The sequence below is a fragment of the Spinacia oleracea genome, chromosome 6 (genome assembly GCF_020520425.1).
Source record: "Spinacia oleracea cultivar Varoflay chromosome 6, BTI_SOV_V1, whole genome shotgun sequence".
In the NCBI taxonomy this organism is placed as follows: Eukaryota; Viridiplantae; Streptophyta; class Magnoliopsida; order Caryophyllales; family Amaranthaceae; genus Spinacia; species Spinacia oleracea.
Window position 1 is genome coordinate 19,652,507 of NC_079492.1, and position 16,631 is coordinate 19,669,137.

The 16,631-nt window shown below is 36.0% G+C and overlaps 2 protein-coding genes across 6 annotated transcripts; both read right to left on the bottom strand.

Annotated features, from left to right (window-relative positions):
• Positions 1-1,111: 1,111 nt before the first annotated feature.
• Positions 1,112-16,179, bottom strand: LOC110802570 (uncharacterized). 5 transcript variants are annotated; one of them, XM_056833425.1, is made up of 9 exons: positions 15,559-16,178; positions 12,180-12,246; positions 5,889-6,902; positions 4,339-4,580; positions 4,042-4,254; positions 3,852-3,947; positions 3,649-3,753; positions 3,121-3,564; positions 1,112-1,272 (listed from the first exon to the last, which is right to left on the bottom strand). In XM_056833425.1, exons 3-8 carry the CDS (start codon positions 6,421-6,423, stop codon positions 3,535-3,537), a joined length of 1,221 nt encoding a protein of 406 aa, XP_056689403.1. In that variant the 5' UTR covers positions 6,424-6,902; positions 12,180-12,246; positions 15,559-16,178; the 3' UTR covers positions 1,112-1,272; positions 3,121-3,534. The 5 variants fall into 5 exon arrangements, with proteins under 5 accessions (XP_056689403.1, XP_056689401.1, XP_056689404.1 ...); XM_056833423.1 differs by having other exon boundaries at positions 12,180-12,260; XM_056833426.1 differs by having other exon boundaries at positions 3,852-3,944; positions 12,180-12,260; positions 15,559-16,175.
• Positions 9,921-11,816, bottom strand: LOC110802572 (uncharacterized). The gene has a single exon (XM_022008002.2). The coding sequence runs from the start codon at positions 11,814-11,816 to the stop codon at positions 9,921-9,923; it is 1,896 nt and encodes a 631-aa protein (XP_021863694.2).
• Positions 16,180-16,631: the final 452 nt, after the last annotated feature.

Below are 16,631 nucleotides of genomic sequence, written 5' to 3' on the forward strand. Positions count from 1 at the left end.
TGGTCACTTTGCTTTAAATTTAATTTAAGGGAACCTAAGATCGGTTTGTCCAAGAAATTATCTTTGTTAAGCGTGATGTAACCTTGCATTTTGTTGTATTTAGCATGTGCGGTGATGAAAGCAATAAAGCAAATAAAGCAACATCACAATAGTAAATAAGTGCGGAATTAGTAAATACAAGACCCCCTAGAAATGGACTAGGGAGTAGGTGCACATTGCCTATACACTACTACAAAACGCGTAATTTTTCGACGCTTTTTTGGCTATTTCTCAACGGCCAAATTTTTCTCGACGCGCCAAGGGAGCGTCGAGAATTTGGCCGTTGAGACATTCTCGACGCCCTGGAGCATCGATAATCTCGACGGTGGTTGACGTCTACAAAACCTTTTTGGCGCCTTTCAGCGTCGAGTTTCTCGAAGGTTGGTGTAGCTATAAATTTCTCGACGGTAATCTGCGTAGTAATATTTTTTGCGGGTTTACAAACAATTTTTTGCGCGAATCATATTTTGACACTATATAGCGTCGAGAATTTAATTTAATATTTTTTTTTTAATCGTTCATTTTATCCCAAAGCAAAATCAACCTGAAACTAATTAATTAAAACCAAACCAGACAGATGCAATTAACTACCTTTAAAATTATATATTAATCAATATATATATGTAATAATACGTATTAGCTCGCTCCAAACCGTCATATCATATCATCAAATTAAGTTTACACATGTCGCCAAACTATTAAATTAGCTAGCTAGCTAGCTATATATCTCCAAAACAAAAATTTAATACCAAAAGTATCTAAACAACGAAACAGCAGAAAACGTTAGGAGTACAGACCACTCCCTAACAACCAAACACAACAAACGCAATAAAAGGGTACGCAACATAAGATTGCACACAGCAGCAATCGAACACCACACTCCCGTAGACCTGACTGCACCACCTGGACTCCCTGCAGAACAACCTGCACACATCAGGAGCACAACCCACACCCTACAACAGCAAGAAGCAGCACCTGTGCAGCTCAAAACAGCACCAAACACCTGCAGAAACAGCAGTGCAGCAGCAGGCCAAACAAGACATAAACACGCAACCAAAACAGCAACCAAGCAGCAGAAAAAATGTCATCCAACTTATTATTCTAAAATATCATCTTCAAAACAAAGGCCACTCAATACAAAGTTCAAGAATATCAGCTTCATAGTTGAAGGAGCTATGCATCACCACTTGATTCTTTTCTTCCACCACCATTATCTCTGAATGCATCCTGGACCTTAAGAAAAAAAATATACAAACGGTTAGTATACAAAAGTCAGCTCCTGTAACATAATTAATTAAGTTATCCATAACATTTTAACAAGAACATTGACTCTCTGTATACAACAAACAACACCTATTAATATGTAACAAATACTTCATTCATCCATCCCTGCCATAATTTTGAGATGTAGAGGCAGCAAGACAGCAACAAGCAATAAGCAGAGGCAACAACTACAGTTGTTCAGAAGCTTAATTTAGTGAATAGCAACCTTCAAACCAAAAGAACCCGCTAATTAATGCTCACTTGAAAATTTAGTAGAGGCAATAGATATCAATGAACTGGGAAAATAAAACCACCAATTAAGGCTACGTCCGGGACTATTATCATTTTCACCTTTTTCATTTTTTTATCAAAAAAACCAAAACAATGCTGTTCGGGAATATAGCTTAATAAAACAAATATCAGGGACTTTTGACAAAAGCAAAGCGGAAAACCTAAAACAACTAAAAGTGGTTTTGGCAGTTCCGTTTCATATCAATCTAGCCATATGTATACTTGGTGAAATTGTAGTTACAAAATATAGTGAACGATAGCCTTATATTCTCTCTGAATCAGTCAGTAAAGTATTTGCAAAATAGAACTGGAGTTATTAAATTGCTCAACAAGTTTAACAGAGTTTATTTACACAGTAAAAAAAATCTAATAAATTACGATGTGCATTGAATTCTTTACGCAGAGTTTTCACAATTCACGTGAAGGAAAAATATTCCACCTTCCCTGCCAACACTTTTCGGAAATGATAGGCTTCTCCTGAAGCTGCTTTTTTGTGTAAGCAGGAGCTAGCAGAAGATTCTTACAGAGAGTATGCTGAAAGAAGAAGCTTCATACCAACACCCACCACCATTTCAGCCAGAAAAGACAAAAAAGCATAAACACTCCCTCACGCATTATATCTGTGGTACTTGAGATTGTCTTAGGCTGCCATAATGACTCAACTAAGTTTAGCCAAGAATGTCTCTATGGTTAGAAAGAAGGCTGAACAAAGACTGAAGTTCCAAATTCTGGAGGCTGATTCCATGAGCAGCGCAGTACTACTGATGTACAGACTACAGAAAACTAGTGGGTTTATGAGAGAAAAGCAGTGGCCACGAGAAATTTTTCATTTTATATACTTTTTATTTATTGGAACCTGAGTGTCACATATATTTCCTGGATATGGATGCTATAATAAAATATTCAAGCTGGATTTGGTGTGTTTATGAGAGAAAAGCAGTAGCTGCGAGAAATTTATCTTTCATTTTTGAACTTTTTATTTATCTGTCACATATCTTTCCTGGATATGGACGCTATAATAAAATATTCAAGCTGGATTTGATGTGTCTGTGTCTTGTACTCTTGTATTTCTATTTATAAACAAGATATACTATGGTGTGGATTTAGACTGAAAGATATGAAAGGCAATATCTGGAACTTTTTCCTTTTCAGATTTTAAGACAATATTTTTTTTGTATTAGGGGTGACAATATTCTCAGATTCACCTAGTCATGTAAGTCCCCTTCTGCATTCCTCTTATTAGAACATACAGAAACAGAATCACCTAATCTAAGTTCAATAAAGAGTTGATTTAAACAAATACATCTTCCTTTTCTAAATTTAGCGCGTATTATAGTTACATGAACATACAGAAAGACACCTGGACACATGAAAACAACGGAAATAAAACAAAACGAAACAAAACAGAACATTGTAGCCTCAAAAGAAGTCAAAGAAAACAGAGTAGTTGGCTTAATAAAACAGTGTAGCCTCAAAAGAAGTCAAAGAAAACAGTAGAAAATGCTAAGTGAAAGGGTTTAAAAATACCGGAGGGTTAGCCATACGCAAGGCGGTTTGTGCAGCGTCTATAAGTTGTGTTGAAGCATCTCCATTGCGAATGGATTCTAAAACTTGAGAAAACAGCGATGTCATTGTCCTAATCAGATTTGCATTCTCATCGCACTTGTCTTTTATCTCTTCATTTTTCTTATGAAGTTCCTTATTCTCTTGGTTCAACCTTGATACCTCGACATTGATGCTATCCACTTCTATTACCCTCCTTTTTCCTTTACCAAACCCTGCTTTTCTAAGTGCACCATGCACCCCATAAATGTCGCCTTTACAAACACCCAATCCATAACCTTGTGGTCTTTCAGGAACTTCTCCATTATATAGTGTAGCCTCAAAAGCCTCATTCTCGATCTCCTTAATTGACTTGGAGCCAGGAGGATATATAAGCTTTTAAGCTTCAGCCTTTGCCATAACATCTTCCTGCACAACATATACGAACAATAAATGGGAGAATATAATTATACAAAAGAAAGTAAAAGCTAAGAATAACCATCAGAACTTTACCAAAAAGTCTTCAGTGAATGTGCCTTCGATAAAGGTTCCATCCTTCTTCTTGTAACAAGCTTTCCAAAGTTCTATTAGGCTCATAACTTCTCCATGTTCATCTTCCTACAAGTAGCAACACATAGAAACAAGTTATATGCAATATTATACAGACATATCACGGTTATAAGTTGTAGTTTAGTTGGATATTAATGGTTTTATACATAATCAGCACGTGTATTCGCAAAGCTTCCACTTCCATTAGTATGCAATTGACTCAGAGATGCTCGTGCCTCTTTTCCGTACTCAGACAATTGCTGCTAAGTAATTAAACATCTTTTTCAATACGTGTACAGGGGGGCTGAATATAACTTTAATCGATCTAGATATCAAGTTCATATATTAAAAACTTACTTTCCGTTTGGATGATTCCCAATAGTTGACCAAATTCACCCAGTCTTGCTTGGAAACTCCAGGTGCCACATCTTTTTTAATTTCTTCTACAGTTTTCACACTCTGTGTGTAGTACTTTTTTTTAATTTCATATTTATATTGCCTCCACACTCTATCAACACGTTGGAGAGCTAGATCGTCATACTTGATATCATCAGGAATCACAAAGCGATCCTTAAAAAATACGAATCCATGAATGACTATATGCGTTAACACAATTTCAATCTTAAAAAAATTAGCAAGAGAGAAGAAACATACCCTAATCAATTTGATGATGTCAGTTTTAAAACAGTTGTCTAGTTCACCCCAAGTCTTTTCAGAAATTGGGCAGTAGCGTTTTTGCTTTGCAATACTTCCAAGGAATCTGACTAAAATATGCCCACCTTTCCTAATCGGTTGGTATAGTTCATCAAAGTGCACAACGTATTTGATGTTTCCATTGTTCCAGACGTCTAATGGTTGAATAGACCCGCTAACTAGTTGTTGATTACCGGCAGCATCTGGGAAAAGGCAACATGAAAGAGTAAAATCATTCTCGAAAATCATCATTATTACAGGGAAAACCAGGCATGCCAATTATTCTCGAAAATGCACACTTTTTACAATTAACAGAAGCAGAATTACTGTGATCTTTGAAAGTGACAGTAAATACATACTTTTTACAATTAACAAAGTGTTGTTCTCACATTTTACTGTCAGTAAACTGTTCATTATTCGGACTGATCTTAATGTTTGCATCTCAACCAAGACAGTTGTGAATTGGTTTGATATGTTAGGTTGACAACAAATTAAGCTAACAGGAATGCAGGGCAGTGTCAAATGTCTGAATCCACCGGATCATAGGCGTAAAACTCTTGTTTTCCTAGCAGAATGTATGCATATATATTCTTTGAATTCTTTGTGTGACGGTTTAATGGATTTTGTGTTCTATATCTGTTTTCATATTTACAATCAAGAACTATGCTTAGCTTGCTGTTAACAGCAGACATATGATATCAGTGGGTTTTTTTGGTTTTGTGAATTTTCTAATGCCCAAAGTGTAGTTAGACTCAAGTAAGGAAACTACTGACATTTTAAACCTTGCTGTTTTCCAAGCAGTCAAGTAATTAGCCTGATTCATGTAGAGTATGCATGCCTTCATCTGATGGAGATTTTTAAAATCAGATTTCTTTTATTGTCTTCACTCCAGTATTTTACAGATACTATGCAATATGCATGTCTTGCATATTTCTAATAGTCCCCTCCCTAACTGTGTAATAGGTACAACTTGGCAAAACTGAAATAACTGAAAAACATATTGTAGTGCTTAAGTGTCACAGATGGACTCAAATTTCTGGTGTCAAAAGACTCAAAACTAAGTACTTGAAATCTATCCTCCCTAACTTTTCCATGACTCATTCTCAGATACGTATTGGGATGATTCTCGAAAGTCTAATTAGAATCAAAAATGATTTCAACAGGTATACCAAGATAAAGTATAACTATAGACCTGGATACCATTATAAACATGACAAGGTGAAAGATCTGGTATACCAAAGAACTTCCGTCATATACAACCAAATATGATGATACTTGTGGTCAATTGTTAAGAACCTGAATAGATAGAGAAAGCATGCAGTTTTCAACACATGCCCTGTAAGTTCACCAGAGTTATCCATACAACAGGATAGGGAGGGGTGGGACTCAAGTTCTTTATGTTCTTATTCTCTTCAACCAGCAGGGACATCAACAAGTCGAACTTTTTAATCTTAGGAAACTATACCGTATGAAAAGAAATGATTCATTAAAATAGGAGGAAGTGAATGTACCTATGGTCAAAACCTGCTCCTTGTTATCATACTCAACTGCACTTAGCCATTCAGGGAGCGACTCATGGTGTCGAGGCTTAGATCTTTTGAAGACCTCTTTTTCTTTTCCATCACATGATTCTTTGGATGTCTCTGTTGCTTTTCTATCACTTATATTGTTTATATATTTATCCTTAGGTGCTGTTGGTGAATTCCCAGTACGAGTATCATGTGTTTCTTCTAATACACTAGCATCGAAAGCTGTAGATGTCGAATATGTAGACTGTTTAGCAAGTCCAGATGGTAGGTGAGATGTAAGGGAAAAAGTGGAAGGGTGCTTGGGTGGTTCTGGTAGCCTAGAATGTGGGACTTTTGGGGGATTTTCAGTTGAGATATTAGGTGACTCAAAAGTCTTGTCTAGAGTAGGGTTGTACCTTGATGGCCCTTTCGAAGCAACCTTCGGTTCACTAGTTGTTGGTACAGTGAGTGGATTTTTCCAAATAGGGTTGCTAGTGGTAGTGGAAGACGAAGGCCCATGTTGAGTGCTAGTGGTCATTGGAGGATTAAATGGCCCCCATCTGTCATTAGTTCCACTTGTATTTTGGAGTGAGGGCGTGGGCACTGGAATCGTGGGGTGATTGTTTGGTGGATGGACTGATTGTGATGACACCGGCCTTGTATTTTTGAGTGACGGGGAGGGCAATGGAATCGTGGGGTGATTTTTTTGGTGGATGGACTGACTGTGATGATATCGGCCTTGTATTTGTGAGTGAGGGGGAGGGCACTGGAATCGTGGGGTGATTCTTTGGTGGATAGACTGACTGTGATGATACCAGCCTTGTATTTTGGAGTGAGGGCGAGGGGACTAGGATAGTGGGGTGATTCTTGTGTGGATGTGCTGACTGTGATGCTAACTGTGGTGCTGACTGTGATGCTACTTCCCTTTGAGCCTTTTTTGGAGGAACTTCAGATGCATTAAGAGACCCATATAGAGCTGCAATCCTAGTTTGTTTGCTACGATAACTCATCTCGTCCCTGAAAGACAAGAATACCAACAGGTGTGTAAGTATACAGAAGTATGTATGCCAAAATGCAAAGAAGGAAATGTATAAGATGGTAAATAATCAAAAGTAATGTCATTTAACAAAACATAATCCTAGATGTATGCCAACATGCAAAGAAGGAAATGTATAAGATGGTAAATAATCAAAAGTAATGCTCATTAGGATCAAGGCTGCCTATTTCTCTTCCGGCCTCAACGTGAAAAAGACAAATTTACAGTCTGAACTAATTTTTCTATCCACATCTAGGCGCACAAGCTGAGGATCTCGCAGACCAGCCTTAGCAAACTCTGCCAAAGCACTTGGCATAGTTGCACTAAACAGCAAAGTCTGCCGACTCTCACTCAACTGTGTCAGAATTTTATGCAACTGCTCAGCAAAACCCGAATCAAATAAAGTATCAAGCTATGGCCAATGGTGTGACTGTATATGGGCGGTTTCCTCAGACTGTTATAGATCTTTAAACCAATTGAACTCCTGGCATATCAGCAAATGCAGCTAGGCCGCAATCTTACTGGCCATGGACAAACTGAATTGAATCCTGAATGCAAACCAGGTTTACTCTAGGACCCTTGAACAAGAACGAATCCAAAAACAGTACATCAATCTAGAAAACTGTTAACACTCCATTAATGATATTTGTATGCTTTCGTTTAGGTGAATGTCTCTGTTTAGTATGATATATAATGATACAGTCACACTTTCTTTCTCCATCCAGACAACACAGTTGGAAGCCTCATAGGATATATACAGTCAGCATAATTTCCAGACTAACAAAACACAGACAGTAGCATGTAAACTCATCACTCTGCCTTTGAATTATCAACGCAACAAAACACACTAGTAGACTAAAGACTGGTTGTGTACTAACGCAACAACAAATTCATACACTAATCACGATTCAAAAACCATCAAGCAATAACATCTGCTTCAAAGTCAGAAACTCCCGGAAGTATAAACTTAGCTACTTAGTGTAGGGTATGAATATATTCAGTTAATTACAATACATGACAATTAGCTTTATAATAAAGGGTATATGACACTTAGTTTTACAAAGATAAACATGTTTCTATTTTGCAATGCTCTAGCTAGGGTAATCACAGCATCAAATCAAGTTTAGGAAAGAATAAAACTACCAAAGTAATATCTAGAAAGAAAGAACTTACCAAAGAAGATATTCACTGAAGATATTTCTCGAAAGATATTTCTACCAATGACATACATACACTAAAGATGTTTCTAGAAACAAAATAATTATCAAAATACCGTATAAAGAAAGAAATCCTTTCAACTGACATCAATACATATAACGTCGGAACAAAAGCAAAGATTTAAGGCTTATCATCGCCTATATCAAAAACGTCTCTAAGCTTAGTCTTAATAACATGCAACCATCCTTTTTGTATCTCATCCTCAACGTAAAAACATTGTTTTGCCTGAGATGAGAAAACAAATGGATCATCATGCAAATTTTGGCCAGTGTGCATCAACTTCGAGAAATTTACACGAGCACTACCATTTGGGTATGTTTTCAAACCCCTATGTATATCAACCCAATCACAACGAAACAATATAACCTTGAAGGAACCATAGTAATCTAATTCGAATATTTCTTGGAGTCTTCCATAATACTCTTCCCCATCTGCTTCTACATAAACTCCAGAATTTTGTGTCTTTCGAAATCGCTCGCAATCCACAGTATCAAATTTATAGCCATTGATAATGACGCTTTTGAATCTTTTACTATGATTACTTAAACCATAGGCCAAGGCTTTTCTCAACTTTCCTTCTGTTGTACTATCCTCTACGTTATAGGCCTAAAATTTTAAAAAAAATTGTTAAACACGAATTTAAAAGAAAAACACAAAACAAAAACATCCAAAAGGTTACGACATATAACCTGATTCCGCAACCACTCAAGGAACTCATTGATTATCCACCCAGTTTCAATAATTTCGTTGAATTGGCTTTCTCCAAATTGACCCTCTTGTCGTTTTTGGCATATAAAAGCACTTTAAACATTAAAAAAAAAATGTGTTACTAGAAAATTAATAGTTGGTAAACTCTAATTTAACTCATGACACTACTTACTCAAGAATAGGTTTCATCTCATCTGAATGAAGCAAAACATAGCGATGGGCTTGTCTTAAACTTTTGTCATCAAGATGAGCGTTTTCTTGCTTTCCTACCACACGGCAACCCGAATGATATAAATAGGTGTTGTTGTCTAGAACACCATCTTCATTTCTTTTCGGCCGGGTGAATATGGTCTGGACACTTTCTAAATATCTAGAGCAGAATGTAATCGTCTACCATAAAAGGTATCCTTCCGCAATTGACCCTTCAAGATGGGCTTTATTGCTTACATGGGATTTCAAAAATGCCAAGTACCTTTTATAGAATGAAGAAAGTGAATGTAAAATAAAAAGATAAATATAGTGAATATATATTTTAATTGAAATGATAAAATAATATAAAATTAAGGCTTGAGATATTGACCTTTCAATGGGATACATCCATCGATATTGAACAGGCCCGCCAAGTTTGACCTCATCCACTAGATGAATTAGTAGATGAACCATGATTGTGAAGAATATTGGTAAAAACTCTTTCTCCATCTCACGAAGAGTCAAAATAAGTTTTGACTGAATATTATCTAAGTCATCAGAATGAATAGTGGTCGAACAAATCTTCTTGAAAAAGTCGGACAACTCCTCAATCAAGTCAATAACTTTTGTGGCATTCGATGCTCTTAAAGCAACAGGAAGAATATCTTGCATTAGAATATGATTGTCATGGCTTTTCAAATTTATAAGTTTACGTTGCTTCATATTCACGCATCTTTGCAAATTAGACCCGTATCCATCGGGAACTTTAAGCTTTTCTATGACCATTAAAAAGCGTTCTTTCTCTTCTGTAGACATGGTGTATTTAGCGGGAGGCAAATAGTCATTAACACGATTAGGATGAGATTTTGGAAAAAGATGAGATTTTATATTTTTTTTTCTTTGAGAGCCTGTCTTGCTTGCTTATCATCTCTACTTTTATCCATATCTAAAAGAGTTGCTATCACATTGTCACACACGTTCTTTTCAATGTGCATAACATCTAAATTATGTCTTAGCGGATTATGTTTCCAATATTCCAACTCAAAGAATAGACTTTTCTTTTTCCAAATAACTCTATTGGCTTCCTCTTCACCACCATCACCATCATCCGGCTCATCATGAGAAGTTTCACCTTGTTGTCTCTTTCTTTTCTTAGAATTTTTCTTAGATTTTTCTTTTGACTGTCCATAAACATACTTAACCTTATCTAATTCTTCCAAAATGTCTGTCCCACTTGCAGGGACCGGAGCAATACCATATTCATTTGTCCCGTCAAATAAATTACCTTGAGAACCATAAGGATGATCAATTGGCAACCATTTTCGATGCCCTGGGTAGCACATTTTTCCGCCAAACCAATATGAATTAGTATCATGGGCACATGTAGGGCAAGCTTTGTAACCTCTTGTACTCCAACCGGACAACATAGCATATGCCGGAAAGTCGTTTATAGTGGAATGTAAGCCTGCTCGCAACTTAAATTTATTTCCACTATGCGCATCATAGGCATCTACACCTTCCCACAATAACTTTAACTCGTGGACTAATGGTTGCAAATACACATCAATATCTATCCCAGGACTATGTTTACCGGGAATAAGCAAGGACAAAATGAATGATGACGGCTTCATACACAACCACGGTGGCAAATGATAAGGAATCAAAATCACCGGCCATGTACTATAATTGGTATTCATTAGACGATATGGATTGAAACCATCACTCGCTAGACCTAATCTAACACTACGAGGATCTTCGGTGAATTCTACATATCTTTTATCAAAACTTTTCCAAGCCTCACCATCCGACGGGTGCCTTAAGATCTTATCATCTCCATGGACAAAATGCCATCTCATATCCTCAGCTGTTTTAGATGACATGCAAAGTCTCTTTAGCCTAGGTATAAGAGGAAAATATCGCATTACTTTAGCTGGCTCGCCCTTCTTACATATTTCTTTTCCTTGCTCACCTTTATTATTCTCCTTTTCTTTCACCGTTTTCCACCTTGATGTATGGCAAACATGACACTCATCTTTTTCTGCAAATACACCCCAATATAAAATGCAATTATTTGGACATGCATCGATTTTCTCATATCCTAACCCCAAATCGTTCACTGTCTTCTTTCCCTCATAATAAGACGATGGAAACTCCTTAATTTGAAATGCGTCTATTAGAAGTTCAAGCAATTTAGTAAATGACTCTGCAGACCAGTGGAACATACACTTAAGGTGAAACAAGTGTAAAATAAAGGATAACTTTGAGAAAGTAGTGCATCCCTCGTATAGCCCCTCATCGGCAGCTTCCCTTAGTCGTTTATACTTAACATCTTCTTCACTTGAGTTACTTGATGGAAGTTCATTATTTACCTCACAATGAAAATTAAACTCTTCGTGCATGTCAAATAAACCTTCATTTTCGTGCATGTCTTGGGATTCATTATCAGACTCTGAATTGTCAACACCAAAGGCTTCTCTTAGCAACCCCCCCATGTCATCTTGACCTACTGCATTTCCTAAATCACTAGGGGTTTCAAAGGTATTTCTCCCTTCATCGACTCTACAATGGAAAACCCATTTTCTATATTTCTTAAGGAAACCGTTTAACAAAATATGTCCTCCAACATCTTCTACGGAATGCCATTTATTTAACTTGCACTTATTACACGGGCATCGGGTTTTTCCATGAATAAGAGTCTCCTTTGCAAGTTCAATGAATTTCATGCAACCATTATAATAAGCAGGATCCCCATTGCGTAAATCAATCCAACTAGTATCCATGTCTTAAAAAAACATTGTTTATTCGAAGGATTTTTTAGTAAGGAACACACATACAAACAAGAGAACAAAAGTACGTACACACAAGAACAAAAGAGCCTAGACAACCCTTAGACCACGCACATCCACAAAGTAACCTTATCACACAAAATCCTAGAATCTAGAACTTGGCAGCCAAAATCCTAGAATTCTACGAAGGGTAGCAGCCTTTTATTGAACAACATACAACAATAGGAACATGCGACAAGGATAGAAATGCATAACATTTAAACATGATACTTCACACAATTTCACGAGAAATATAATAAGACTACTTTGTCACGCATTGTTAATAACATAATATCAATCTAAGATTATGTTAATCACCTGGTTCGTCTACGGGAGTGCAACTCAACCTGACGCAAGCCTTTTGCTCTTCACTAGAGTCTTCTATCTGTTTGTTATCCCCTTCAATTTGTGCCAAATGGCCAGATTCAATTAGTAATTGACTGGAATAATTCATATCTCAAATCAAAGGCTATATTAAGATTGTAATATATATTGAATGCAACAGATAAAGATAAAACAAATACACCTACCACAACATGTCAGCAACCTAGAATCACGTTGGAGCCTCTACTTTCAGTTCAAACTAATGGTTAAACTTAACGTCATTATTTAAAAAAAAATATGTTTTCAATCATTTAGCTATAAAACTTGCTACCTCAAAGAACTAGCTTTAATACTTAGTGATTAGGGTAGTCTTCTAAATAATACCTAGCAAAGTCTTTGGTTTAGTTCCACCTAGATCTTAACATTATTAGCTAAATACAATTTAGATTTTTCAGTTTTCATTTTTTTATACTAATCAACACCTAGTAGAAAACAAATCGTTAGACTATAGAGAAACCACGTGAAATAAAGATAATAAAAGAGTAACACTACCTAGTTAGTTCAGACATGTGAAATGCATCAATATAGAGAAACCATGTTAAATGAAGACTATAGAGTAACATACCTAGTTAGTTTAGACAGAAGCGTAAAGGGTACAATATACATAAACATTAAGATTTTTCACAACCTCTACCCCTTCAAGTTAAACAACAACAGCAGCAACAGACTTACAAACTGCTACTAAACACAAACCACACAGCTGCACTAGTGACCAAGACTTCAAACCTAACCAGTAGCCCAACCCTGACCCTAACCCTACAATCCAAGATATAATAAGGTTCAGGTTCTGTCTCATAAAGCCAGGTTCTGTCAAAAGTGTCTTGTTCTGTTTTAAAAGGTCCGTACTGTTCTGCTTTTAAAAGTACAGTCAGTTCTTACAAAGTCCAGTCAGCAGTTGTATTACATATATTAATGACTCTAAAAAGTTCAGTGAATTGTTGCTTGTTAAAGACCCCCAAAAACTAGAATTTCCACAATAACACGTCTTAAGGCACACCTGGAGATATTATGAGTGATATTTACTAAGACACACCAAGGAATTCAGTACGTTTCTTCTGTATTCTAAGGTAATTCTAAACAACCTACTCTACATTTGTCGTAATTCTAGAAAAAAATACCATAAAATCACAGAGTAAGAGGCAATCAGATCAAGAAGATTTGTAAAGTTGATGCTAACAGGAGCACAGGAGACATAACACTGAATATTGTGATGCTTAGACTCAAAAGTCACCAATCACCAGATGGTCTTATTGTAAGTCTACTTATAAGAGTAGTGCTACAATTAGCAAGAATACAGGGAGGACCACTTGTGACAAGCAAATTTGTACAGTTTCAAAAACCATAATATGCCAGAGAAAAACAGTTGACAGACATTGCAGGGAAAAAAAAGTTAGAAGTGACAAACCAATTGACAATATACATTTTCTAGAGAATAGAATTATTAAAATAAGTAACCTATATCTACTGAATTCATTGAAAATCAAAACATTACAAGCAGAGACATACATACAAGCACACATACAGACTAACCAACTTAAAGTTTCCAACCCAAATGCAAGCAGAAAAACATCAAAACAATAGAGTAACCACTTAAACCCGATGCAATCATCCTATTAAATAACAAATAAATATAATATGTAATTCGAATCCCTTTATACTATGAGATTCCCAGAATCACAACTCACTAACTAAATAGATTGCAAAATACTATAGTTTTCCATCAAAAAAAGGCAGAAGTAGGAAGGTAACAATTCCTATCCATACTGTATCATTTTAAAACTTGTGAAAGGGCAGCAATTCGAGCATGCAGCAAGTTACACTATTTAGGAAACAGGCGTTAGCACTCATTCTGCACTTGAATCAACTGGCAATTGTATTAACCCTACTTTCTACAAACAATCAAGTACATCCTAATTTGTCTCCTTCACTTGTTACCATAGAGTAGCTATCCATTGCCAAACTCAAAAGAGTATGAACCTTCCATCAACCAAGCATTCTTGGTATTACAATTTTACACATTTATACATGCGAAAACAAAAGTCTAACCCAACATCTTACACTGTTAACTAACATGTAAGTTTAAGCTTATCCACTCAAATGAGTGAAGAACTAAGCAGCCTCTCTATTTGCCTCCAAAAGTACAAGTCCTACAGCTTTATATTAACAGCGAGACGCTCGATTCAATGTTTAAAAATCCGCTACAACAAATGACAGTTATCAATGAAAAATAACAATAACAAGAAGCCGGAAGGGAACTATTCCTACTGATATGGTATCATTTAAATGACTTGTACAAGGGCGGCAATCCAGGCATATATAGCAAGTCATACCATTTAGAAAACAGGTATTAAAACTTATACATCATTTTTTATCAATTTGCGAACAATTGCATTAACCTTATTTTCTGCATAATAATAGACTACATCCTAATTAATTAATTTAGTTCACTGCCAATCTCTGCAGAAATAACACCAGAAACATGACTAATTTAGCTCCTGCTGTATGAGATTCCCAGAATCACAACTCACTAACTAAATAGATTGCAAATTACTATAGTTTTCCATCAAGAAAAAATTTGTCTGTCAACAGGTGCAAAAAAATAGTGATTTGATTTCAGTTTCTTAAAATGCAGTGGGAAGCAGGGCATTTACTAATTATGTGCCTCCTATGAACCAAATTATATGGGCGTTCTTTTTTCATTTTTTTTTAATTTTTTTTTTCGTTCCTTCCTTTTAATATAAATTCCTTCAATATTTTATTTTTCCTTATCAATTTTACCAAAAAAAATTTCCCTTAGCGATTCCTTTACTATAAAGCAGGGCATTTACCAAATTTTTTTTTCCTTAAATTATCAGTTCCTTTAATAAAGCAGGGCATTTACTAATTTTTTTTCCTTATCAATTCCTTTAATATAAAGCAGGCCATTTTTTAATATATATTGTACCAACCTTTCACCAAACCAAACATGGGAAGACATAACATGAACCAAACAGAGCCCAAATTAACAAATTTACCCCAAAACTTTATGCCAAAAAATCTCAACATATAACACGAAATTAAACCCATAAGAATCTGAAAATAAGCAAGTCGAAATATTAACTGGTAACACTAATCTCTTATTCAGCCTCAAAATTGAGATTCAAACCGACATTAACCCAAATTCTCATCAAATTATCACTAATTTCGGTCCTTTTTTCAAAATTTCAATCAGAATCATTATCATCCATAAAAAACAATTATAAATCAGATAATAATGCATTTACATCACCATTAGCAAACATTAAAAATCGATGGAAAAAGAACAAGAAGATACCTGGTGAAATTCCGCAATTGAGAGGCTTTAAGGTGTCTGAGAGATGCGATTTCACACTGGAGTGTTGACGTGACTATACCTTCGCGCGAGAGATTGACAATTTCAATGGAGGTTGAAGGCCGGTGGGATCGTGACTCGATCAGATATGGGGAACAACTGACACGAGGTGAATGAAATTAATTAGGGTTTAAGTTTGGCGGTTTATGGGTTGGCTGCTGAAAATTTGGAATACGTAGTGGGTTTTCTCGACGCTGGTCCTAGTCGAGACCAAGTTCGATCCTTATCCGCGTCGAAATTTGTCGCGAATTAAAACATCCCATCAGCAAATTTGTGCTGCGTCGAGAGGATAGCGTAGAGAATTTATGGGAATTGTAGTAGTGATAAGGACTAGGCAAGTAAAGTTGCGTAATTGAAAGTGCGGAATTGAAATGCGTTATTGAAAGTGCGGAATTGAAATGCGTTATTGAAAGTGCGGAATTGAAAGGTGCGGAATTGAAATTGCGGAATTGAAATTGCGGAATTGAAAGGTGCATAATCGAAATTGCAATATTGAAATTTGAACTTGGGCACATGAGATCCGAACGCCAAACGACTACTTAAAAATAAGTGCGCTCGACACGAATTCAACGCCAAAAATCTCAACTTGGGAGAAGTTGTTCATCCCAAAGTATCCTAGATTTTTCATATAGAACTTGAACTTGAAAGCTTGAATCTTGAAATATTGAACTTGAAATACTTGAACTTGAACTTGAAATATTGAACTTGAACTTGAAATATTGAAGTTAAGAGACTTGAATCTCAAAGATCGGGACTTTTAATGTTAAAAATGTTAGATCTTTGATGTGCTCTTACTTTGGAAGGATCCTAGTTTAGGGAAATAGTCATGAGCAACCCTAAACATTGTTGGATCTTGAAATTTGAAAACTTGAACTTGTATATTGAAAAATGGAGTCTTGAATCTCAAAAGACTAAACCTTTAAAAGTTAGAAGGGCATCATCTTTGATTACTCCATATTTGAAAATGATTCTAGTTCAAAGAGATGATTACAAGCAATTTTGAACATCCTTGAATC

Excerpts from the sequence above, each read along its gene's own strand:
- LOC110802570 (XM_056833425.1), bottom strand. The coding sequence starts at position 6,423 with ATGACCACTAGCACTCAACATGGGCCTTCGTCTTCCACTACCACTAGC. Across the intron at positions 3,948-4,041 it reads GGGAATCATCCAAACGGAAA|CAGCAATTGTCTGAGTACGG; the intron begins GTAAGTTTTTAA and ends TTAATTACTTAG. Across the intron at positions 3,565-3,648 it reads CATTCACTGAAGACTTTTTG|GAAGATGTTATGGCAAAGGC; the intron begins GTAAAGTTCTGA and ends TATGTTGTGCAG.
- LOC110802572 (XM_022008002.2), bottom strand. The coding sequence starts at position 11,816 with ATGGATACTAGTTGGATTGATTTACGCAATGGGGATCCTGCTTATTAT.